The sequence below is a fragment of the Macrobrachium rosenbergii genome, chromosome 2, assembly GCF_040412425.1.
Source record: "Macrobrachium rosenbergii isolate ZJJX-2024 chromosome 2, ASM4041242v1, whole genome shotgun sequence".
Taxonomy (NCBI): domain Eukaryota; kingdom Metazoa; phylum Arthropoda; class Malacostraca; order Decapoda; family Palaemonidae; genus Macrobrachium; species Macrobrachium rosenbergii.
Window position 1 is genome coordinate 36,747,968 of NC_089742.1, and position 26,871 is coordinate 36,774,838.

A 26,871-nucleotide genomic window follows, 5' to 3' on the forward strand; every position below is an offset into this window, starting at 1 on the left:
ATGTACAGGAACAGTTTTATCTGTATGTCAACTTACCAAGGTCTGTGAAAAAATCATCTGAAGTACACATTATTGCAAGTTCCAGCACTGACTACTAGCTACTCTGGAAAACAGGAGTTACTTTACCCCAGATAAGAAGTCCTTCTTTGACTACTAGCTACTCTGGAAAACAGGAGTTACTTTACCCCAGATAAGAAGTCCTTCAGTCTTAAGAGGAATATAAGGAGGCTAGGAGGCATGAACTAGATGTAAATGGAGGTGGCTACGAGACAAGAACTAGATGTAAAAGAGTTTTTTCAATTATGGAACATTACAAAATATTAGAAAGCCTTGGATGAGTCCTTATTCCTGAACAACGTTCCTATCTCTGTCCTCATATGGGCGTACCAAGTACTATCTGTCCTGAAGACAACACTACAATTTTTTTTGTAGCATCCCTTTAACCCCAGCTGCACTGCTTTCTACATTTTTACTTCTCATCCATTCCACAGTCTCTCTCCAGTGAGGTGCTAAATTTCTCAATCTTTTGTCTCTCTCCAATTTTCATGCAACACTTGAAAATCCTTTGGACCAGTATATGGATCAAGATGCAACTCACTACCATGAAGTAATGACTTTCCTAATGAGAACCTAAATAATAACAAAAAGAACTCTGACACTTCACTGGTACAAGCATTTGCCACCTAAAGTTGAAATGCACAACTGAAGAGGATAAAAACTTATCCATCAAGTACTTTAACCAGATCAAACAACAAAAATAGAGAAAACCATCATAGATATAGAAATATGGTAATGTAGCACACTCCTTTAATACACTGTTACATAATGGCTACCCTCATGACTCAATTCCTTTCTGAAGAAAAGGCTAAGTATTAACAATGAAACATTTTTGCGTGCCAGCCTGCTCTAACGTCAATTGGTAGCAAATGAAAAATTATGGGATTAAATAACAAATTTTGTTGGAAAGTTGCAATTCATCAATCTGATACACAGTATATACAGCTCATACTTTTTTTCATTTTAAAAGGACAAACCCTTGGAATCTGCCAAAAGAGTTAAAATATTTTTCAACTAAATGGATAAATATTGTTGTCAAATTTAGGATTTCCAATTTTAGCCTCTCTGACGACACATTTTATAAACTAGCATTAAAATCACAAGTTAGTATTTGCATACTGACAGAAAGAAAATTAGGTTTAAGAGGAACAGACAATATTATTCCAATAGCTAGCATATCTACCTGATGAACCAGTAAATGAACTGTTGGATGCACGTGAAGAGGGTCTAGAAAATGAAGCAAGTGATCCTTCTCTATTAGATCGTGTGGAACTGCTCCGTTCTACTTTGTCTTCTCGACCTTTACTAGTCTCCAGTTTCTCCACCTAAAAAATAGAGGAAATGCTAACTCCAATGTATGTGAAGCAATCAAAATGGCCATGAAATTGTACATATTTATCAAAAATTTCATAACACCTTCATAATTCCTGCTATTCTGTATTCAAATAACCCTATTTAAATTTTTGAATAACAGCAATTACTTAAAATTGTATAAACATTTAAACAATTAATTTCTTATTGCCATTAGTAGAATATGAAACTTACAGCTTTATCTATTGCTCTGAATTGCCACACCCATCTATAGTTGTAGAGGAACTGCCTGTGATCAAAGCGGTGGTCATCTGGAGAATAGGCTTCAGCATGATAGGCTGGAGTTAAAACTGTCATTTTGTGGCGATTGACACTGTACATACGGAAAAAGAACTTGACCTTCTCTGCTACCTACAAATGAAATGTCATAAATTAATTTAAAGTGCTATACTGGCAATGAATTGTTAAACAAACACAAAACTTTAGTTGCTGAAAATAATTACTTAATTGATTTTGATAGGTTTTATAATAAAATTCTTGATTCTTAATCAGTTTCTGGCCAACATGTTCATTAATTCTTTTTTATGAGAAGTTGAAAAACACCCTTCAATGATAAATTAAATGAATGTGTAATATGTTTTAACACATAGAACTGAATCATCTAGAATAAAACAATATACTGTACTGTACTTTACCACATAAAAAGAATTGCACAATAGAGTTAAGTTTAATCATTATCTCTCATGCAATAGTAAAATCTCTTGCAGTTGCCAAGCTTACTTATTCATTCAATCAACCAATCTTCTCCCCAGCAACTGGGATAAAAAATAACCTAAGAATAAATGACAGTTAATATTACATTGCTATCCACTTGTATCATGTTTTGCAGACTATAGTTGGTAACATTTTAGCTACACTTTCAGCAGACATTCATACTATGAAGAAATTTCTATTCCTACCTACTGGTCACAAGTGAAAAAGATGGTCAAGAACTAAACACATTGTAAGCTCAGAGTTTACTTGAGCATTTTTTTTTAAATACACTTACAAATTCTTTTATATATGCATCTTTTGAGTACACCTGAAGCTTAACTTCTGGTTTATTTACGAGTAACCTTTTATATTAAAATTGCATAATCAATTTTTACCTTTCCATAGCAACTCAATTCCTAAGAAATTTTAGTAGGAAGTGCAGATAAGCTGGGAACAGCTGATGATTGTCAGTTTGTTTATCATTACCACATTTTACTTGCATTATCCAATCTTTATAATTTCCTTGTATTCATTTTTGTTCCTACACATATACTAATCGTCAGTCTTTACATGAGGAATTACCTTTAGTGCGAGCTGGAGCAGGCTATTCTAATATAAAAAGGTTGTTCAGTAATTAAACTACCAGTGGGAGGGGCGAGGGATACCCTCACCACCTCCTGCTGCTGAACGATGCATTCACTCGCTTAGCAGCCTCATTCAGAGATGAACGTACTACGCCTCCTATGCCCAATGTTAGCAGTCTATCCTAAAATTCACTTCAGCTCTGGTTTTTTCTCTCCAGTTTTCTGTTGTGACAGTGTGCTTTATTTCTGGATATTTTGTTTTGTCCTTGGTCACATATAACCAAACCCAAGAATCACATAAGCTTGCTGATAAGCAATCTCAAAGGTTTTGCCCTGGTGTAGGGAAACATTGCAACTGCTTCCTTTCCCCCAACGATACTGACACACATTCGGTTTGTACTAAATGTCGCAAACACGAGTGCTCTTTTGATGATGCTTATGATGAGTGTCGTAATTGGTCCCCCGGAGCAGTGGATGCTTTTCACTAGGAAGGGGAGATACAAAAAGAAGGCTTCCTGTCTGTTTTCGGAGAGTTATTCTCCCTTGAAGACACCAGGTAGTTCCCTCTCTCTCCCAGTGCGACTACCTCTTGCTGCTACCCCTTCTAAGGGAGATGTCACTCCCGGACACTCTCCTGTTGCTTTGTCAATAGGAAGTTCGTGTGGGAGGGCTTCCTCAGTTTGCTCAGAGGGGGAACAATCCCTCTCACAGCAAAGAGAGGCAGTCCCTTCTAACCCATCTTTTTCAGGTCTAGGAGAGATCAAGAAGTTTACAAACCCTAGTGCAGGGTCTGATTGCACACCTTAGTGCCACTAAATTGCCTCCTGCCACCACTGCATCAGTAACTGGGACTTTGGCCTCCATTACAGTGTCGACAGAAACCAGGACTATGGTCGCGGATCCCACAATCATCCACCAATCTCCGAACCTGTCAACATCCAAGCTCCTTAAAATGTCTTCTGCTTTGAAGGACCTTCTCCTGGAAGTTCTGATGAAGAAGTACAAGTGTGATCATAAAAGGAAGTCGAGAAAGAGGCGCCGTTCATCTTCATGGTCTTCATCATCATCATCGTCTTCACCTCCTGTCCTCGCCTCCTCCCCTTCTCCTAAAGGTCCTATTATGCAGACAGACTGGAAGAAGGAGGAGGATGCTCCTCCAAACTATAAGAAGGCACGTAGGCCCTCTCACGGTCTATCTTCTTCCATGGAAGAAGCAATGGATCTCTCGCTGGTTCTCCCATGTCTCCGGACAGGGAACCCACATCGGGGGAGCAACAGGTGCTCGAGTAAGCCACAAAGCCACTTCCATGAGCCGAGTCCGTGTACGCAGGTCTTCCGTGGCCACTGACACCCAACGCACCGGTACTGGACGTTGGAAGTAATCTCCCAGGTCTGGTAAAGAACCTTCTGTTCCATGGGGCTCCAAGAATCCGACCTGGAAACTCATCTCTTTCTTTTACCCCCATATAGCAATGTCATCCATTGCACACCCCCATGCCTCGGATGTTCTGTGTGCGCATTTCCCAGACCCACGCCACAGAAAGTTCTTCTGCCTGGGGTTCAACAGACCCGCGTGGCTCCAGTAAGTGCTCACGGCCCACAAACCGGGGCGCAAACCATCAAGAGAGTGTGAGCCTGCATGCCCCACCCCCTGCAAGTTCTACGATCCGAGGCGCAGCTTTCATGAGCCACGACAATGCTGCTCGAAGAACAGTCCTTAGACAGTGATGCTGACTTTTGATTCCGCTCACATGGGAAAGCATCGAGATCTCCCGTTCAGTCTTCTTCGCTTGTAGAGGCCACGGCCTCAAAGAGGATTGCAGCACGTAGTCACGACAGCCCACGTTCTCACCCATGTGTGCACAATCGCTCTCTTAGAGATAGCTTCCATACACATTCGCACAAGCGTGTTCGCTCTCCCCAGGACAACCCCATTCATGTTCACGTGACGGGATCCGTTCTCCCAGACCCGTGCAACGGTCATCATCACGGGTTGACGCCCGTTCACGGCCTTCCTCTCTCACCAAGACCTCAGCCTCTGGCAGGTCTGTGAAGGGTGCTAGGCCCCTCTCACCTGTTCCCTCAGCCTCCTGGGGTTATACCAGGAGTCATGAGGCAGACAGGACTTGGGCTGGTGATTGGGAAGTGTCTTCTCATCACAGCCCTTCCACATGGACTTACAACCCCGATTTGGTCTTAGGACCAGAACAGACATATGCTTGGGTGGTGAAGGGGCCAGGGGGTTCTTAGGAGGGTCTCTCTCCTCCAGAGAGAGTAGATCAGGAAGACTGTGACTTGGATGGACCAGAAGGTCCTTTCCCCAAGGACACAGACACCCCAAAACTACAGAGGTCCTATGTAGAGATTGTTAGACTGATTCGTCAGTACAACGATCTCGGGAACAAGACCTTGGCGTCCTGTGACATTTTTCCTTCAGGTCTCAAAGCTTTCATTGGGAGCCCATAAGGAATCCACACCTTTGTTCGGGACTGCCTTGGTCAAAGTTTGCTGATTCGGTCCTGGCTCAGGTGAATTCTCATTCCTGGGCAAGACAACTCACTTCGGTCCAGCCGTTCATTGAAGCTACTTCCTCCACCTCTCCCTCGTCAGAAGTTTTACAAGCCCTCGGAAAAGTCAATCCTAACTGCACAGGTTGACCCACAACTAGTTCGTCTTGGACCGGGTCTGTCGGTGGAACAGCTCTGTGCGGAGGGCATCTCCCTCTCACAATGGAAGTCAGCGACACTGGAATCAACTGCTATGGCAGCATTCCAAGCAGTCATTTGGCTTGATCATTGGTCAACCACCGTAGCAAAGATCGTCTATTCCCCTTCGTTGCACAGTAACAAAGAGGTAGCTAGCCTTAACAGGCTGCTCCTGTCTGGAGATAGGGCAATCTCCAATCTAGCCCACCAGACAGCTAACCTGTGGGCAAATTTGGTACTTAAGAGGAGAGATGCAGTTCTCTCCTGGGTTACCAAGTTCGTAAGGCCTAAGTCGGTTTTGAACTTGAGAAATGGATTGTTGCTGGGTTCTACTTCTCTTTTCAACAGAGACCAAGCGAATGCCGCAGTGGATAGAAGGAGGGTGGACAATAACGACCATCTCGTCCACCACACAGTGGCAAAGATCTCCGGGCAGACTGGCACTTCCTCTACGGGACCTAAGAAACCCCAGAATTCTAAGGGCCCTCGCAGGAATACCCAGGCTTCTTCTGCCCCTCCGTCAGGAAGGGTGCACACTAGCTTCCCTTTCGGCCTTCTGCCCAACCAGGGAGAAGAGGCAAGGGTAAAAAAAAGGGAGGAGGACGCTAGGGGCGGTGTTCCTCCCCACATGCTGCCCTTGGTGGTGGAGTGCCTGTTGAGCCATTGGGCAACATGGCAGTGACATGGAAAGGAGACCTGGGTAGTGGATGTCCTTTGGGTAGGCTATTTGCTTCCTTTCGAGTCTCCACCTCTCACCAGACTTCCGGTCCATCTACAAGGTAAGTTCCCGGCTTGCTGAAGGATCTTGCCCTTCCGGACGAGGAGAAAGTGATGCTGAAGAAAGGCACTGTAGAAGTTGTGACAGATCGGTCCCCTGCTTTTCACAGCAGAACCTTTCTTCTGGAGAAGCACCAGGGGGATGGAGACCAGTTGTAGACCTTTTTTTCCCTAAACTGATTCATTTGCCAGACTCGGTTCAAGATGGAAACGACACATTCAGTGCTCGCGGCCATCAGGAGTCCGACATCATGCTTCTGGTGAACCTGCAGGATGCATATTTTCTGATGCCCATCCATCGGTCCTCCCGCAAGTACTTCCGTTTTATCCGTTTTATCCTTAATGGGACAGTGTACCAGTTCAGGGCACTTTGTTTCGGGCTCTCAACCACTCCCCAGGTGTTCACCCTTGTGCCATCTTGGGCCCACTTGCATGGGATATGTCTTCTGAGGTATCTCAATAATTGGCTAGTCCTGGTGAACTCTTGTTCAAAGTTGCTCCAAGACAGAGATCGCCTTCTTGGTTTTGTCGCAGCCTAGGCATTGTGATAAATTTCGAGAAGTCCGACCTCCTACCCAAGCAGACGATGAAGTACTTGGGCATGCTGATAGATATAACAGTAGTGAGAGCCTTTCCCTCAGGCTCCCGTATCAGCAGGTTCAAGGAGGCAGCGCAATGATTCCTGTCTCGGCAGAGGCAACCAACTTGAATGTAGCAAGTCGTTCTCGGTCACCATTCATCCTTGGAGAAGCTGGTCCCTCAGGGGCGGCTTCACCTTCATTCCCTCCAATGGAGAATGAAGGGTTTCTGGTCTCAAGTAAGGGACCCAGAACAACAAGCACCTCCACATAAACGTCCTAGAACTCAAGGCAGCCTCCTTGGCTCTGCAAACGTTTCAGGATTGAGTGGTGGGGTACTCTGGGGTACTGATGAGTGACAATACCACAGTAGTGGCGTACATCAATAAGTAAGGGGGGACTGGTGTCCCTTCAGCTTCATCAGTTGACAGTGCAGGTGCACGAATGGGTAGTACCACACTCAGTGGAGTTGTCAGCCAGGTACATTCCAGGCAAGAGGAACTTAGTGGCAAACCCAGTCACCAGGGTCAGGTGATAGGGACAGAGTGGTCTCTACATCCAGTCGTCGTGGAAAGATTGTTCGACTTCTGGGGATGTCCAGTGATAGACCTGTTTGCAACCCGGCACAATAGGAAGTTACCAGTGTTCTGCTGGGTTGTTCCAAACTCTTGGGCAGCAGCGAAAGATGCCTTTCAGCACCCTTGGGACAACCTTGGCGTGTGTGCTTTTCCTCCGTTCAGTCTTATTCGTCAGGTGATCAGCAGGTTGACGATCACCGTGAATCTCAGAATGACCCTGGTGGCTCTCAAATGGCCAAATGGCACCCGGACCTGCTAGCTCTGCTATCCAAGGCACCGAGAGAGAGATTCCTCCCTGGCACAGCCTTCTTTGCCAGCCCCTTGTCGAGAGTTTCCACCAGTCCATAGAGTCCCTCTCTTCAAGGCTGGAGACTATCCAGCATCTCTTGCAAGTGAAAGGCTTTTCTCAATTAGCAGCGACAGAGATATCTGGATACCTTCAGAAATCCTCTGCAGATAGTCTATCAGGGGAAATGGGCCACCTTCTGAGGTTGGTGTTGTGGAAAGGGTTTCTCCCTGGTCGGAGCTACTATTCAGCAGGTAGCGGACTTTCGCCAAGAAAAGCATCTCTCTGTCTAAGCAGTTAAGGGCTTCAGGGCCACCCTGGGCCTAGTCCTATGCCTAAAGGCATCGATCTCTCTTCCTCATGGGAGATCTCTATGCTGATGAGAAGCTTCGAAAAGTCTTGCTTCCCTGGGGAACTCATGCCCCTTCAGTGGGACGTGACTCTTTGTTCTTAGGAGCCTGACTCGTGCACCTTACAAGAGTTGTCAGACAGGGAAGACTGTATTCTTGCTGGCCTTGGTCTTGACAAACTACGTTCACCTCCTTTTACCTGAGGGACATTGCGCATAGGTCCTTGGACATCTTTTCCTTGGGTCCTGTAGTGGCTGCTCAACAAATTATCCCCTAGTGGGACAGGTAGCATCTTGTCTAAGATGTACTGTTGCAAAAGTGAGAGTGAGAATGTGTGACTGGCCTCCCTCCTTTCCCTTTTCTTATACCCTTTCTCTCCTGGCGGACAGAGGATCAGTTGACATACCGTCATGCGCTGGACAGACATTGATGCAGATGAGTGATCAGCATTTCTATTTTAATATTTACTATGGTCTAATAGAAGCAAAAGTCCTACCCTTTCTCTAGCAAGGGGAGAGAGGGACTGACAATAAACAAACCCGTTGGTTATTTTTAGGCTTTACTGTCTCTGACTTAGAGTTCCTCCAAGTCTTTTTCGAATTAATATTGCTGTCCAAACCCCTTACTTCAATAAGCCCAGAAGTCTGACAGTTGAGCACACATTTCTGTTCCTCTGATCAGAGGCATGGGACTTCTTCTTTTGCTCGACATTGCACGACCAGGAAGAAACCCAGGTGAGGCAAACCACCAGTCAGCTAGGAAACTTACTCAGATCCTCCCACCACATCAGTAAATCTTCCTCATGTAAAGACCGACGGTTTATATACGTGTTGGAACAAATGACAGATTTTTTTAAGGTGATCTGTATTTTTTCTAACATACAAACCTGAGGTCTTTACATTTACTGCCCACCTCTAGCCACCCCACATTCTGATACTTGGGCTATTAGGCAAGTTAATACATCGCTCAGCAGCATGAGGCGGTGAGGTTACCCTTCACCCTCCCACTGGTAGTTTAACTACCAAACAACCTTGCTGTATTAGAATAGCCTGCTCCAACTTGCAATGAAGGTAATTCCTCATATAAAGACCTCAGGTTTGTATGTTAGGAAAAATACAAATTACTTTTAAAAAATTGTCATATTTTATACAAATTATGTTCATAAAATTATGCTGCACATTATTCTAGCTATAAAAGCTATAAAATTTCTAGCTATAAAGATATATCTCTACTAACCATGGCTAGAAATCCTGTCACTACGCAATAACCCACTATTAAGTTTCTAAAGGAACTTCAATATTTCATACCTTTTTGCTTTTAATCATTGTTGTTGCAGATACTAGATATGGATGAGGTTGGAGCTGAAGAATCACAATGCAATAGCCATGGTTAGATTACTCACATTATGTGCATATATATTGAGCAAGCTAACATGGATGGTATATTTCATGAACTAGGATAATGTTAATATGAAATACAGAACCAGTCTATGACATTGGGAAGTAAGCAATAGTGTTAAATTCAGTTTTATGCATTGTGTTATGACATAATGAAACTTACTACAATTTCATAATAAAGCATGAAACTGAGTTCTACTGAAGTGATTCCAATGCCCTGAAATAGTGGCCTACAGCAACAGACATAGGACTTCAGGCCCTAACTTAACCATAGTGACCATACTTTCATTACTTGAGCCCCACAGGGGGGCAGTGCCATCAGTACACCTTACACGGTAAGCTGTAGGCATACTTAAGGTTCTTTGCAACGGCACTTCAGCCCCTAGCTGCAACCCCTTTCATTCCTTTTACTGTACCTCTGTTCATATTCTTTCTCTTTCCACCCTCACCTAACAACTGTTTCATGGTGCAACTGCATGGCTTTCCTCCCATTACACCTGTAAAATCTTTTACTCTCTATTTCCCTTTCAGTGCTGAATGACCTCAAAGGTCCCAGTGCTTAGCCTTTGACCTAAATTTTGTATTCCAATTTCCGATTCATTACTTGAGCTGCATTTAGAGAAAGATAAAATACAAGAATCTTAGTACTTAAGCATGGGCTGCAAAGAACAGAAGAATCATAAATGTGCAAGTTTTTTCTTATATTGTCATACCTCTCTTGGTGAGCACCAATCAGACCACAAATGCACCAGCTTTCCAAACATGGAATATGGGCCACAACATTCAATCTTCCTCAGTTTGCCATAAGTAGAAAGTTCATCATAAGTCATGCCCATGTCAACTTCATCTGTTTGGACTAATTTTCCTTCTTGCAAAGGTTCTAGCTCAGCAGTTGGTGGAGCACCCAATATTTCACTCAGTACAGGAAGATTCAGTCTATAAATGAATATATAAAAAAATAAAATTACATTATCTTTTAGAATACAATACAGTGAAAACAGAACCAACATTCTAAATGTCTGAAAAAATACACTTAAAGTAATCTATATGTTACATACTTACAAACCTTTTAATTTACTTATGCCATGTCTGTCCAGTTCATCTGAACAATATGTAAGTAGCCTGTTGTAACGGCTACTTCACCTACTGATAACGAAGCACTATAAATACACTGAGGAATTATTATATTCACAAATACGGGAAAGGGATTGAAAAAGTACTTTAAATTGTGGTTTACAACTTGACCTGACATACAAGCAGACCTCAAGATTTTTAGCTCAAAACTCTGAGTTATGCTTATACTTACTGCATAGGTCAACCCCCTAAAATATGGTAGGCTACCAGTAAGCCAAACCATAGGCCAAAGTGACATTAAGCTACAGTATATGATAACCTGTGCCAAAACTACATAATGTCACACCATTTATATTGAGACACTAACTGTAAAATCTTATTATATGCACTGATTAGCAAACAACCTACAACATTCACCAATAGATATACTGTACAGTATAGCAAACATAACATTTGTAAGATCTACTGATAAACACATTCAAGTCAAAGTCAATAGCCCCAATAAAGTATTAATAGATTACACGTCCTAGACTCTTAAGAGTACTCCTAAGTACCGTATGATATTGTAAAACACAGTAGCACTCATCCGCCACTTGCATCCGTGATGTAAACAAACACCTAGTGACCAGAGCTGGATGTTGACGGATATTCATCTGCTTAGACAGAGAACTACATCAAGCTACAACAATGATCTCACTGTGGAATTTTTTCTGTCGTGTCCCAAAAGAAAAACATACTGAATTTGATTGTGTTAATATGCTGAATATGTTCACCAAACATGTTTTTGTGGCAGCCTGCTGGAGGTATGGTAAGTGGTATACAGTGATTGTTAGGAGTGTTGTCCCACTTGTAAACAACTTGGGTAAAGCTTTGCACCTTATCCCTACCTTATAAGTCGACCCTTAGTTTAGGGAAGATTTTTTAGGCTTTAAAAGTCAGCTTGGATGCTGCAATTTAAAGTAAATTTACAACTGCCTTACACAGCACAACAGAACTGCAAGCATCACTACATAAAGTAAACTAAAAATATTCTATCAAGAAAAAACATGACAATCCAATCTGTGTCCACTTGTAATTAATCACTGTAGCCCTGATATAAATGCTACTTAGCTACTTGGCAGAACAAGTACACCACAAATGCATTTATTTATAAGAAGCTGTTCAATACAGACAAATGCACCATTCATAAGATAGATGATGTGGGTAACCTTTTTCTTTCCTCTGTCTTCTGTCTGATATACTGATACAGTATTAATATAATGAAGTTTAAAAAGCTTATCTGGCCAGCGGAGTCACATTTCCAGACATTTACATGAAAATTGGAACAGGGGGACCTTCAAGTTGGTGGAGAGAGACCAAAGAGAAAGGGTAAAAAGTAAAAGGCAAGAAACAATAAAACAAAAGGCTGAAAGGTACACTCACAGCAATGTGGCCCTCATCTGCCAGGGCACCTCTTATGCTTTTGTAATGTATTTTTATTCAAAATTTAGAATAGATTATACTACATTTATTTTAGCAATACCATTTTTTCATAACATTTTTTTTCTGCACAAATAGCTGTTCAATTCTGTGTGTGTTCTAGACAAGGAGGGGGGGATCTAAACAGTGCCTCCTAACTAAACAATACTCTACCTTTGAATATCTTTTAAAAGGTTCCTTTTAATATGGCTCACGGTTGGTAACCTAGTAGTATATTGTACCATAAAAGGAACTTGCATGATTAAACATACCGTAACACAAAGTTTGTGTGTTGATAATAAAATGCCTGACAGACAACAAATGATAACTGTACTGCTTGAAAAGAGGAAGCAACAAGAAAATCCCAAAGCATGTCCTTACAGAAAGAGACAGTCACAAACATATGGGCTGGAGTGGCCTGGTGAGGGCAACATGACTACCCCATAGAGAAGGAATATTTCTCTTGCCATATAAAAGAGAAAGCTTGGTCAATACACAGTGAAGAAATAGGGAATTCAGACTGATAAGATGTAAGGTGATTACTGTAGATCAGACAAAAGTTACGAAACCCCTGATGAAAAAAAGAACTTATGCCATCAAAAGATTTCATTCTTCTAGAAATCGATTTAGAAATATGATCTAGGTGACCTCTCCTAGACAAAACTGAAATAATTTTAGCACTCAAAAACTCGAAAAGGAGAGCCCTGTAAGGGGGGTTAGTGCCGTCAGTGCACCTCATGTGGTGCAGTGTAGGCATTACTTAAGGGTCTTTACAGCGTCCCTTCAGCCCCTGGCTGCAACTGCTTTCATTCCTTTGCTGTACCTCTGTTCATATTCTCTTTCTTCCATCTTGCTGTCCACCCTCACCTAACAATTGATTCATAGTGCAACTGCGAGGTTTTCCTCCTGTTACATCTTTCAGACTTTTACTGTCAATTTCTGTTTCAGCATTGAATGGCCTTAGTTGCCCCAGTGCTTGGCATGTATGCCTAAAATCTATAAATCAATCAGTCTGCAAGAATAATTAAACTTAATTTTCATCACACAACGCAGAAGTTGATAAGAAAATAAAGAACTAGACAGGTATGTCTTAGAGATGCTGAATGAATTATGCTATGAACTGTCCAGATAATTTAAAGATCTGAGCTGACGATTAAAAATACAGCAATGCCCGATGACACGTCAAAGGACAGAATTTGGCTCAGGATAAAGGGTGGGTCGACTTGCTGGCAAAAACACTAAGAGGAAAAGACAAACTAATGTAGATCATTGACCAAGAAGAAAAAAGTGAGATGGGTAACACCATGAGGAACACAACCAGAAAAAGGAAAAGATACAAATGTTAAATATTAGCAAGAACTGTCACTAGATAAAAAAAAGTGGATATTTACAGAGAGGAGACATAAAGTCAAAAGATATATGCCATGGTTAGTCAAAACCTAAGATAGCTGACACATGATTCACCACAGCACCACAGAGAAATAAGGTCCCAAGCCTTGCAGCAACCATGCCACACTTTATCCAAATGAAGTTCAAGCAATGAGATGATGCTTAAATAGATATATCACCTCTCTCTGGGATGGGATGAACATGTGCAAGGTTCTAATTAAGTTAAAATAGGTAACAGAGTCCAGTTCAACCATACATTACTTAAAAATTTATACAAGAATACATACCAAAGCACAAACTTAGATTTTCATGAAGTCTTACAGACCTCATAAGTAAACAATGCAGGGGAGAGTACAGAATTAGGTAAAGGCAGAATAGGTGGATCAAGTACAGTACACTGGAAATGCTCGAGAAAAACTGAAAATAGAGCGCCGAAAAAGCTGCTTTAACTATAAAACACGCCCTAGATCCATCATGCTTAACAGTAAAATATTAGTGGTAAATGCTGATGTCTCCCATATACAGAACTTAAGCATTTGAACATGATTTGTAAGAAATAAATTAGTTGAAGAAAGAAGCTTTCACTCTAGAAATGGAGAAACTACATAATTGCATTTCAACAGAACAGCAGTTAAAAATTTTGAACTAAAAGACCCTATAGAGAAAGTGGAGATTAAAACTAGAGTATAGATAAATGCATGTTGATTCTGCAGCAAACAGTGACCATCCTTTGACATGCAAGTGTGAATCTAGGCTATATTAAGTAAGATGGAAAGCCAAAGGAAGAGTTTCACAAATGAGGTAATTATGCAATGCCTGATCAAATTCCAGGTAATAACTAGTAAATATCAAATACTACATGACAGTGCTATCCTATGAAAACCAGATAGTTAGAATTTTAATTATATCCCAGGTTATCAACCTGTTATGACAGGACATGGAGAGTGCCAATCTCTACCTCTGGATTCAAAACATCTTTGAGAAAATAAAACATAAATACTTCATACCTGTCCTTTGCAAGCAGCAGAAATTTCTTGAGATCATTCTTTGCAAATCCCCCAATTGGATTAATATCTGCTGAACTACAATCATACTTGGTCATGTATCCACGGAGAGCCTCATCAACATTCGCTGATCCCAAGACAAGGAGTCCTCCCTGTCTTCCTCGTACCCAAAGCATCAACTAAGATGCATAATCAAATGTGGATAAGATAAAAAGGTGTGAATTAGCTTTAACATATTTGTGTTAACATTATATTAGCTATAACATATTTGTGTTAACATTATATAATGAATTTAAAAATACTGTAATGTAATTCATATATTCTCACTGATAAGGATTAAGAAATCAGTTACAATCACTGAGTAATACTCAAACCTAAACACACAATTAACATTTAGTTGTATATCAGCAAAGCAAGAAATATTTGCACTTTCATAAGAAACCAATTTCAAATCTCTGGTTACAAGCAAGTATGTCTATCTCCATGCTTAATAATGTGCACAAGAACTTGCAACATAATTCTATTTACACACACACATGCTATATTAAAAATTTTAATTTTTCTTACCATTACTGTTATTTATAAAGTATATTTTATTTGCAGTTCATGATATATTACTAAACATTACCAACAGCATTTTATCTAACTATACATAGGCTGACCTTCACTAATCTGCCTACCTGTAACCTAGTACTTTTACTAATTCACCACCAGTTTCAAATTTCCCAGGTCACCGTACACCGCTTGGTTGCACTAGACCTCACTCACTCTTGTAAACCACATGAAAGAGAAAACTGCGTATTTTCCAGCATTTATATGAAATATTTTTTATTTAAACCCTATATATATGGATCCAATAAATAGATGACATATCTTGTGCTGCAATTATTGCAGTGTGTGTGTGTGTGGGGGGGGATATCCAAACTGTAGTGCAAAAGACTTAACTATAATATTCATCAAAACACAAAGTAATTATCAATACTGTATAGGTTTTTATAATACAGTATATGATGGGCTTTAGCATACATATACTGCATTTGTACTTTAAAGGCAAAGTGGATAAAAACAAGTAATGACAAATACAACTAAAGATAACACCAACATACAAACCAATTGTGTTTCTGGGAAGTTTCAACTGAACAAGTGACTCAACACTGCTAAGTAGTAAACACTGAATGTGCAGCTTCTGTTTATGTATACAGTGTCAACTGGTAATGTTTATTAAATGGTACAATACATTATATGATATGACATTTGGCAAAGCCATTTTTCAGACATTTCTGCTCTGTACAAATAGTTGTGCATATTACTGATAGTGGGAAGTTAGGGGAAAGGAGTGAAGTCAGCTGATTTAAGATACACAAATAACTGGAATATAGAAAGAAGCCTCTTTAGCTGGTAGATGTTAAAATGCACTCAAAAATTTTTAAAATTGCAAATATTAACACTGTAAAAATTCACATTTCATTACCTAAAAACAAACTGCTAGTTTGTGGTATGATAACCTGATAAAATACCAAATATTACTAAATATAAGCATGAACGTTCTGATCTTATGCTTTTGTAATGTATTTTTATTCAAAATTTAGAATAAATTATCATACATTTACTTTTAACAATACCATTTTTGCACATTTTTTTCTGCACAAATAGCTGTTCAATTGTGTGTGTGTCCTGGATGAGGAAGGGGGAGGGATCTAAACAGTGCCAAGAATTAATGAGAATAATTTCCATAAATAAACAACACTCTACCCTTGAATATCTTTAAAAGTGTTCCTTTTAATATGGCTCACGTTTGGTATCCTAGTGTAATGTAACTGACCAAAAATGGAACTTGCATGATTAAACTTACTGTAGCATAAAGTTTGTGTCTTGATAATAAAATGCCTATTCTTTGATGTATACTGTTCATCATTAAAATTTATTTTCAAATACATATATGACATTTTATACCAAATCACAGTACAGTATTTTATGTGCTAAAAGTTCAAATTATATAAACTACCACAATGATGGTGTGTGTGATTCATAAACCAATGTTTTGATGTTTGTGTATTGGTAATAAATTTGTATTTCCTACACATGTATTGTTCATTCCTACATTCCATTTATATTTTTTTGATAGCGTAGTCACTTGTTTCGTCCTCAAGGAGTTACCCTCCATGGTCTACCAGAGCTCCATCGTAGACATGAAGAGTAACTCCTTGGGGACTCAACAGCAACTACCAAAAATATGTTTCTCCTACGTCAAAACCTGTTTTCTTTAGGTCCCGTTGCTAGGTAACCAACTGGTTCTTAGCTACGTAAAATAAGTCTAATCCTTCGGGCCAGCCCTAGAAGAGCTGTAGGTCAGCTCAGTGGTCTGGTTAAACTAAGGTATACTTAACTTTTTAACCACAATGTTTCAAGTTAAAAGCTTATGCTATATTAAATACCATTTTGACAAGTTATCCTATGAAAGACTTTTATATGTTAAAAGCTTATGGTTAAAACTTACTTTGATGTGTGAGTATAGCCTAAAGTTCACATGGAAAATATAGCCTGTAACTTGCATAGAAAATAAGGACTTGTATTTGATGCCTAGAAAATAAGGACTAGTACTTGATGCAGAGTATATAATAAAATAATTTTTGAGGGGAAAAGTTGAGGTTAAACATTACACAAAGTCGAATATTACACAGTTAAACAATGTGCATGATATTCTAAAAGTATGATGCAGTGGTTAGTTATTATTTAGGGGTAATTCTTCTGTAACTAGAAATGTCACTAATCTGGCACTCCTCAGGTCTACACTGTCAGATTAGTAAAGGTCTACCTGTACAACTAAGAATAAAACAGTTTTCAAAACAGAAGGAACTGTCTATGGATAGAATAAGTCCAAATACAATTATGAAAATAACAAGACTTAAGTACCATAATTTAAACGTGTGCTAATAGGACAATACATGCAATGACATACAAAAAATAAGACATTCAGAATTAACAAATTTACGCCAAAAATTTCTTTAACACTATTTCTGTAATGCCAATAATGCAAAAAAAGAAACCATCACAGAAAAATAACTTTCAAGTTTAATATTGTGCAAAACAATTGCTTTACAAATACCTTCCTTCATCAGTTTTGGCAGCCAGACAAACTAGTCATTTATGAGCTTTGTCTAGTCTGAAACTAGATAACAGGGTGCAATCGACCTTCTTACTTTCTTTTGACTGGCACTTCCACAGGACTGCAAAATTTCTGTTGCCAATCTTAGCTCAGTGGTCTAAGTAAACTGAAACTTATTAGGAATATAAAAACTGCCTAAAAATTTTTGCTTCCAATCTGAGATCAGTAGTCTAAGTAATCTGAACTTCATGAATAACTAAAATGGAGGACGAAACACCACTTGTGGAGCAAAGAACTGTATATTATATACAAACTACTTAAAAATGATATTTTAATAATAAAATAAAGTTTGTTCATACTTACCTGGCAGATATATATATAGCTGTATTCTCAAGTCCGACAGAATTTCAAAAACTCACATAACACGCAGTGGGGCCAGGTGGTTAGTACCCATTCCCGCCGCTGGGAGGCGGGTATCAGGAACCATTCCGTTTTCTATTCAGATTTTCTAGTGCCACTGTCTCCTGAGGGGAGGAGGGTGGGCACTATGATTATATATATCTGCCAGGTAAGTATGAACAAACTTTATTTTATTAAAAATATCATTTTTGTTCATGAAACTTTACCTGTCAGATATATATATAGCTGAATCCCACCATTGGGTGGGAAGAGACAGAATAGGATTTAGGGAAACAATATGTAGGCGATTGACGCCTTGGTTCCTTACCTGTTAGCATAGCTGACTTCTCGTGATACTGTCACCCAAGCCTGCTTCTGCTTTACTTCAGAGTCTCCAGCAAGGTAGTGACCTATGGCTGGTGAGTTCTAGATGATCTGTCCATGGGGCGTGACCACAATGGGACTAGATCATAAGACCATACTGTGAGGGCAAAAGGAGCAACGACCAACCACCTGACTGAGCCTATCTATAATAAAACTTAGTATAAGCTAAAGACTGGGACGCCCACCTCTGGTGCATAACCCAATAACCATAAAAACACAAAATCTAGATTAAAAAATACTTCCAACCTCTAACGGATAGGATGAGTATTGCTCTCTGCCCCCAAGCATGCTGGAAACGATATGGTCCTAGCTAATAGCAGTTTTCGTATGTCGCCTTCACGCCCCCAAGAAATGTGAAGTTAACATCGAATCGCTTCGTCGCTGTCTTGGCAGGTAGAATGAGCCTCCCTGAACGCATTTCTTAAAAAAAGATGTCAGAGCATTCTTGGATATCGGAAAGTCCGGCCTTTGACAGAACACCACAAATTGTCCGGACGGGCCTCGCCTCCTTCGCCTTATCTAAGAAAAATTGAGAGCCCTGACAGGGCACAGGACTCTCTCTTATTCTTGCCCAAGAATTTCTGCTATATCCTTGATCTCAAACTCTTGGGCCAAGGGGGTAGAAGGGTTCTCGTTCTTGGCGAGAAACAGGAGCTAAGGAGCATAAGGCCTTATGCCCTAAAGTCTATGTGCTTGTTGGATGGTTTGAACTCACTAACTCTCTTCGTTGTTGCCAAAGCAGTTAGGAAAAAGCCTCCTTGTCACATTCCTGGCGATGCGAATGAAGAGGCTCGAATGTAACCGACTTCAAAAATTCTAGATATCCAGGTTCTAGGAAGGCCCACGGGTGAGGTACCTTAGAAGTCTCAAAGGACCTCAAGAGATCGTGAAGATCCTTATTGTCGGTTAAGTCTAAAACTCTAAGTCTGAAGACTGCCGAGAGCACATTTCAACGTCCTTTAATTGTCGAGACTGCCAGCTTTTCCTTCTCCCCAAGATGAAGCAGGAAGTCTGCTATCTGCGGCACAGAGAACGAGGTTGAGGAAAATCCCCTTGCTTCTGCACCCTTTCCTGAAATTGGCCCACTAAGATTGGTACACCAAATAGGGGAGGAGGGTCTCCTGGCGCCGCGACAGCCCTTGCACTGCTCATGAAAACCCGCTCTCGCCAACTCGTGATAGTCTGAACGCAGTCAGACTCAGAGCGGGAGGCTTTGTGGTACCTTTCAAAGTGGGGCTGTCTGGAGCAGATCGGTTCTAAGGGGAAGCTCTCTTGAAATCCACCAGGAAGGTCATGACCTCTGTGAACCACCGTCACACTAAAAGGGGGCGATCAACATCATTGACATCCCTTCCGGCGCTGCGAACTTCCTGATGACCTCCCCCTGAATCTTGAAGGAGGAAAGGCGAAAGATCCATTCCCCTTCCAATCCCAGAGGAGGGCATCTACCGCTACTGCTCCTGGATCTAGTACGGAGAGCAGTATAGAGGAAGCCTCCTTGTCCTGGATGTCGTGAAGAGATCCACCAAGGGACGCCCTCATAATCTCCACAGCTCCTGACACACCTCCTCATGAAGGATCCACTTGGTCGGCGGAAGATGACACTGCCGACTGAGAAGGTCCTCGTGGACATTCTCCACTCCTGCCACAAACCTCGTAAGGATCATGATACCCCAAGCATGCGCCCAAAGCAGGAAATCCTACGTCAGTACAAACAGGGACCGGAGTGAGTTCCTCCCTGTTTCTTGAGGTATGCCAGGGTTGCAAGTTGCCCGAGTTTACCTGTATCACTCGGGCCTGAGGCTTGACTCTAGAAGAAAAAACAGGGCCAGCAGAATCGCCCCTAAACTCTTTGAGATTGATGTGCCAGGACACCTGTTCCCTCTCCAGGTGCCTGACACTTCCTTCCCCCCTAGTGTTGCTCCCCTCATCCCTCCCTGGACGCTGGGCTGAAAACAACACTAGATCGGGGCTCTGAAGGTGTAGATAAAACCTCTTCTGCCAACTTTGAGGGGACGAGCCACCACCAGGAGATCCTTGACTACAGGGGAGAGATCCTCAGGGACTCCCTTTAGATCCTCCTAGTTTATCTAGTTTTCCGCCGGGAAAACTGAGGGGTCTGAGATGCAGTCTTCCCAGGAAACCAATCCTCCAGTGAGGAAATGGTCCCCAGCAAACTCAACCATTCCCTCACCGGGCATATTTCCTTCCCCAGGTAGGATGAGACTTTTCCAAAGCATTGCTACCGTTCCTGGGACGGAAAAGCTTGAAAAACCACTGAATCCATCTGAATCCCCCAGAACACTAAGGACTGTGTCGATCCGATGGGACTTGTCTACGTTTACTAAAGTCCTAGGACTTCGTCAACATCAAAGTCGATATCAGGTCCTCCAGACATTTTGACTGTGAAGAGGCTCGAAAAGAGCCAATCGTTCAGGTGAAAAAGCGAGATTCGTATGCCCGCTAAAGTGAGCCATCCGCCATTCTACACTGATGATCGTGAAGATCACAGGGGCTGTGCTTTTGCCGAAGCAAAGAGCTCTGGTGGAACACTCGCCCCCGATACAAACCTCAGGAACTTCCTCGACTGGAGATGTATGGGGACGGAAAGTGGCGCCCGAAGGTCCAGCGAGACAACCAACCCTCCTGGTCTAAATGCTCCTAGAACAGACTAGGACGTCTCCATCGTGAACTTTCCTTCGCCATGAAGTGGTTCAGTCCGCTGACATCTAGACTGATCTCCATCCTTCCGACTGCTTCGAACTAGGAACAGTCTGGCAGAAGAATCCTGGGAGTCCAACTCCAGGACTAGCTCCACAGCTTTTTTCTCGAGCATTTGCACTAATAACTCGAAAAAGGGCTTTTGCTTCTCTTGATGGTAGAAGGGCGACAGATCCTGGACGTGCACAGATGGGCGGTCGAGAAAGGGGATCTTGCATCCTCTCTCGCGGGCCAGGAGGACCAGGAGTCCTCCCTTGCTCTCCAGGCTCCCCCTTAAACTAAAGAAGCCTGGCTCCTACAGGCGCCTGGGGCGCTGCAGGTCACTTCTTGCCCCTAGGTTTAGGCGGGCTCCGCCTCTGAAAGACTCTCTTCCTCGGGAGAGGATCTATAGGAAGAAGCTCCTCTATGAAAGGGCTTTTGTTTCCTGGAGGTCTGACCTGACGACGACGACAAAGGACTGCCAGGCGTTTGACCAGGTGGGCCAGAGATCTTGAGTGGCCTTCCTGGCGCGAGATCCCTTGATCAAAGACGGGGAGAGATGGCTCGACAACGGGCTTAACAGCAATTCTGCCCTGCGACGGAGAAACTGACTTAGTGTATTTACAGTACAAGGCCTCTCTTCAAGAGGCGCATAAAAGAGAGAAGCCAGTTCCTCTTAGTCATCCCTGACAGCCTTGTCCAAGCAGATCCAGATGCTGGATAGCTCCCTCAGGCTGATAGAGAAGGAACTTCTAATCTTAATGTCTAGAGTCCTCAAACACCAGTCCAGGAAATTAAAGACTTCTATGGGACTAAAAAGTCCCTACAAATGAGAATCCGTCTCCGACAAAGTCCACGACGCTGGTTGCAGATAGGAAAAGACCTTCTAGGCGCGTCGATTGCTGCAGCGAAGACCCCTGGGACGACGAAGGAACACATGAGCCGACGGCCTCTCCGGTCTAGTACCACAAACTACCTTGCCGCCGAAAGCTTGGACGGAGGCAGGTAGAAATCTTGCCTTGGGTCTTTCTTTCCTCAATCCAGGTGTTAACCTTCTTGAAGAGCCTTCTTCGCCGCCAGACGACGCTATCTTAACAAACCCCGGTGCTCTCATCGTCTTGGGCGAGAGTTAACTGTGAAGGAGGGAGAGAGGAGCCGAGGGTTTGAACTTGTCACCCAAACAAGTCCTTGAGAAGACCGGTAACACCTGGAAGTCCGAGAAGGAAGTAGGAGGCTGCTCAAGGTCTGCAGGCTCCGACTCACAAGAGACTTCTATCTTCAGCTGGGAGAAAGCAGAGAGTCTCCCAAGTCCCCTGGAGAAGCGAAGACCTTGCGGTGCAACACACAGAAGGGAGCCGATTCTTGCAGTCTTGATTGCTCTGGAAGCGCCACGTTGAATAACCAAGAGCGCGCCCTGATGAGCGCCCTGACAAGCGTCAGCCGGCGGCCCTGCGGCAGCAAGAGGAGCGTCCTGGACGAGCAGCGCAGAGCGTCCAGGATAGCTGCTTGGAGCGTCAGGCTGCAGCCGATCGCCACAATGGTGATCAGCGAGTGGTCTTTGATTGCTCTGAAGAGTCACGACGAGCAACCAAAGAGACGCCCTGATGAGCCCTGTCGAGCGTCCATCTGGCAGCCTGAGAAACGTCAACAGGTCCTGCGGAAGGGACGCCAGATCGTGGGGTCCAGTAACCCCTCTTGAGGCTTTTCGACTTGCCCACTCCCAAAGTCCTGGGAGTCCGACAGAGGTCCAGGCCTAGAGGCATTATACGACGATCTGACGCCCCCTCCACTGCACTAGGGGATCACAACACTTACTGCACTTTAAAGAGAAATCACTTTTGATTCCAGAGAACGGATGGTGTTTATAATTAGTGCCGTTCCAATTTTAGTACAAGTACTGCGGCAAGTACTTGACAAAATAACATAGCTAGTATCACCTTCGCTCCAAATTGTTGTCTTAAATTTGGATCTAATTGCTTTCTCCCAGAAGCCGGGCTTACAGGAGAGGAATAAATATCTCACTACTAGCACCCTGGAGGAATACCTCCAGATCCTATGACGCTCAACTTATGGATATAGGCAACAAACACCTTCCAGCTTGCATTCGCAAGTCTCACACTTGCAGCGATCATTTAATATTCACCTGCGTGCATACAGTGTGAGGATCTACAAGTCTTCGGTAGCCTCACCTTACACTCATTCGACAACATACCTGAAGCTAAAGAACTAGATCCAGACATCAATCAAAGAGCAATCAAAATCAAATCTAAAAAACAGTCCACAAAAGCGTATGCCAATTACAATCCAATCCACGATGCAGCCGTGATAAAACCAAAGTCAAATCCGAATACTTAAGTGAAAAATAATGAGTTTACAAAATCCAAAGACGGAGGTACTGAAACAGATGTTGGCATAGTACCGCGACAGAGAAAATCTGAATAGAAAGGGGAATGGTTCCTGATATACGCCTCCCAGCGCGGAATGGGTATAACCACCTGGCCCACTGGGTGCCATGAGTTTTTGAAATTCTGTCTGACTTCGGAGAAACAGCTATATATATCTGACAGGTAAGTTTCATGAACAAAATTTTAGTTATATAGATATAAAGTAATTTCTTTACCAAAAGCTGACACGGTATTAAGGTCAGTAGCAATTGCAAGCTTATTGCTTATTAAACATTGTCTACTTTAAAAGACTGCCCGGAGTTTTCAAATTTGCTTACAATATTTGATTATAGCTAAGTCAACCCAGCTCCCCAAGTAGTTGTATCTAGTCTGACCAACTGTGGGGCAATCATAATTATCTAGTCTGGCCAACTGTGGGGCAATCATAATTAATCATTCATTAAGAATTCAGAATCCTTACAACCAGAGGAAGTGGTGGTAAAAATGTTTAAGAGGTACAAGCTTGTAATAGAAAAGAAGACTGAAAATCAGTGTAAGCAAATCAGAGCTTGTGGTGATCGGAAAGGAAGCAAATGAAAAAGTATGATAAAAACTGTGGCTGTGAGGTTAATGCGGAACAGTGTTGGGATAAATTTTACTGCATACCAAATTTACAGAGATGGTGTCACAAGAGGTGCTAAGAATTTATGCAAGTAGTAAGAGATTCTCAATGCCCGAAATGCATTACAAGACCAAAATGGAAAGAGAAGGGAGTTAAGTACTGTACTCTGGTGTGATATAAAGGTAGATCTTACAAGTGGTAAGGCATTTTTGAACTGTGAAGCAGACTGTGAAGCAGGTGTTAAAAAAGCAATATGAAAATAGTCTAGCATGGATGAAATACAGTGATAACTAATTATTTGTATAAAAAATGTCTCATTAGTAGAGAGAACAGAGATCTACACTGGGTACATTAAGGCTTATACTACTCTGCATCAGAAACATAGGCACTGACAAAGAGCATGGAGGAGATCCTGAAAAGGTGAGACCAATGAATACTAAGATTCTTTGCCAGTGTATGGTGGGAAGATTGGATTATCCATGAGGAATTGGTAGAGAGGTGTGATGTGAAAAGTTTGGGAAAAAAACTGACATTTCAAAGCTTCCGATGATTTGAACATCAGATAAGAGTAGATGAGAAACAAGTAGTCAGAAATGTATAGAAGTACCGGGACTGAGACCTGTAAGAATACCAAGAAAATCATGGAGAAAGAGGTAGATGAAGTAGAACTGGTGGGAATTCATGCAGAAAGAGCACAGGACAGAGAAGATGAGAGAGAATTCATTTTCTATTTAACCCCAAGAAGAACAATATGAAATAAAAACATTTATGATGATGAGTGGCTGTATATCAGTCAATAAGAAACAACTAGATCCAAATAATTTTACCAATAATGGGTAATGTATCAAGAATTTCATGCTTGCTCTCAACCATAGCAAAAGTGGGCAAATTTAATACCCAGACTACTATTAGCAATGAAGATGACCAAGAAAAGTTGTAATCTACCTTAAAATGTCATACAATATAGCTTTAAAAGCAAGAGACTGAAGTATGACAGAGTGAAAAGATTAACTCGCCTGTCAAAGCAGCCTATGCTGATCACTGCAAATCATAAATATGTCAGTTTAAATTGTAAAATTTGTCTAGCTGCCAAAGTTAATGAATAAAGATATATGAATATCAATGTTTCATAATTTTACATGAATACAACTTCATACCAGGATGAAGACTGCTTTATAATGAACAAAAAGACTTCTATGCAGTTTTCAAGGAAAAATATCTCCAAATATTTTACTTATAAATACTCAACATGCAAATACAGTATAAGAAATCTGAATACAGTAAGACACTCCATATGAATACCTGAGCAAACAAATATGCTAAAACCATTCTAAGTCGGGCTTGTATATTTTGAAGAGCAACATTTTCTCGTATGGTTCCTCCCCGAATTTTGAATTTTGGTATATGACCAGTTGCTGCACTAAAGATTCCCAGAGCTGCAGACACCATACTATCAATTAGAACTGGGATGTGGTAACTGAAAAAAAATTAATGTTGAAACTCTAGAAGTGAGTCAGCCTGTAATACATGTCAAAACTTGGAAATATTTTCTGTACACGACGATCAATTAGGGGAAAAATACTATAATACATACATTATCAATAAAGCAGTAATCAAGGAAAACACAAAATTCTAGGCAAGCCTAATATTTTACTTATGCTTAACACCAGGAAAAGTAAAATTAGCAGTGCAAAGTTTCCTATAGATGTGAGTTTCAAGTCAACTCTCTAGGTACGTCCTCCTCGGCACAAGCAAGAGTACTATCGTGAGGGATGAATAAAACACTTGTATTTATGGAGACATAAGTAAATATTTTTGTTTATATCCACATAACAACACTGTGTTTTATTTATGCTAAATCTCATCTAAGGGGTGAGCAAGATTATCAGCACTACAAATCACTTCATCTTACATCTTACAAGTTCAGATCCTTACAGCATATTCCTCAATAAAGTTGATTAATGCATGGACTTGAAAATAAAGTTGTGATCCTTCCTACCCCATTTGGCTCAGGTTCTGACCACCACTATTAGTGATTTTTCATCAATATGAGTTAGTCCCCAATAAGACCGCAACAGAATTTTGAGTCACGTCATTAGAACACAAACAGGCAACCTCAGGTATGGTGGGATATTTCTATAAACATGATTGGTTTCTTCCAGCATTTTCTGTCTTCAGCAGTTTACTTCTAATTTACTGTGCAAGTAATCTGTATAAGCTGGTGACAAAAAGAAACCATAGACTAAACCTGCTTACTCTCAACCAACAGAAATTTGCCTATGACAGCAACCCAAAACCCTCCAAAAGTCTGACATGTGAGATTCAACAAAGAACCTTACTGAGGTAACTGATGGACCAAGATAAACAAGGCATGGGAGTACAAAACCAGTTTCACAATACTGTAGTCACAAACCACAAATATTTCTTCTTCATGTAAAAATATGTTTTTCAATACAAACCTATAAATCATTAGACACTATTTACTTGAAGGAAATCCCAGTTGCAATAACCAAGTATTACAGGAAAACAGAAGCCTCCCACTGCAAAATACCCTGCCACCCTATCAACACAGAATTAAATTAAATCAAAGCACTGTAATGGACAACATTCCTGCATTATCATTACAGTTTAACTTTGAAAAACTGGAAAGGAAGAGGTAAGAAAGAAAGATGAGCACTAACCAAACTATCTTCCTTACAGCAAAACTGAACATTTAATTGAAGAAATACAGCATGTAAGACAAGTGCCTTGCCCTGATGGTGAGAAATCACCTATCTTTGCGAGGGATTTGCTGGGTTCCCAATAGACATCCAGTGCTCAGTTTATAATAGCTGTACAGTAAACCCCGCCCGTATTTGCGGTCTCATGATTCGCGGACTCACCTATTCGCAGATTTCACCATGGAGCATATATACACATTATTCACGGAAAATTCGCCCATTCACGGTATTTTTCACTGAGAAATATTCACTAAT

General features: G+C 41.5%; 1 protein-coding gene across 1 annotated transcript in view; it reads right to left on the reverse strand.

Annotated features, from left to right (window-relative positions):
- The window catches only part of LOC136845040 (glutamine-dependent NAD(+) synthetase-like), a 52,118-nt gene that overhangs the window by 6,137 nt on the left and 19,110 nt on the right, over nt 1–26,871 (reverse strand). The window contains 5 exon segments of the mRNA XM_067114765.1: nt 1,241–1,382; nt 1,603–1,779; nt 10,090–10,312; nt 14,305–14,480; nt 25,199–25,373. Of these exon segments, the coding sequence (XP_066970866.1) occupies nt 1,241–1,382; nt 1,603–1,779; nt 10,090–10,312; nt 14,305–14,480; nt 25,199–25,373 (893 nt within the window).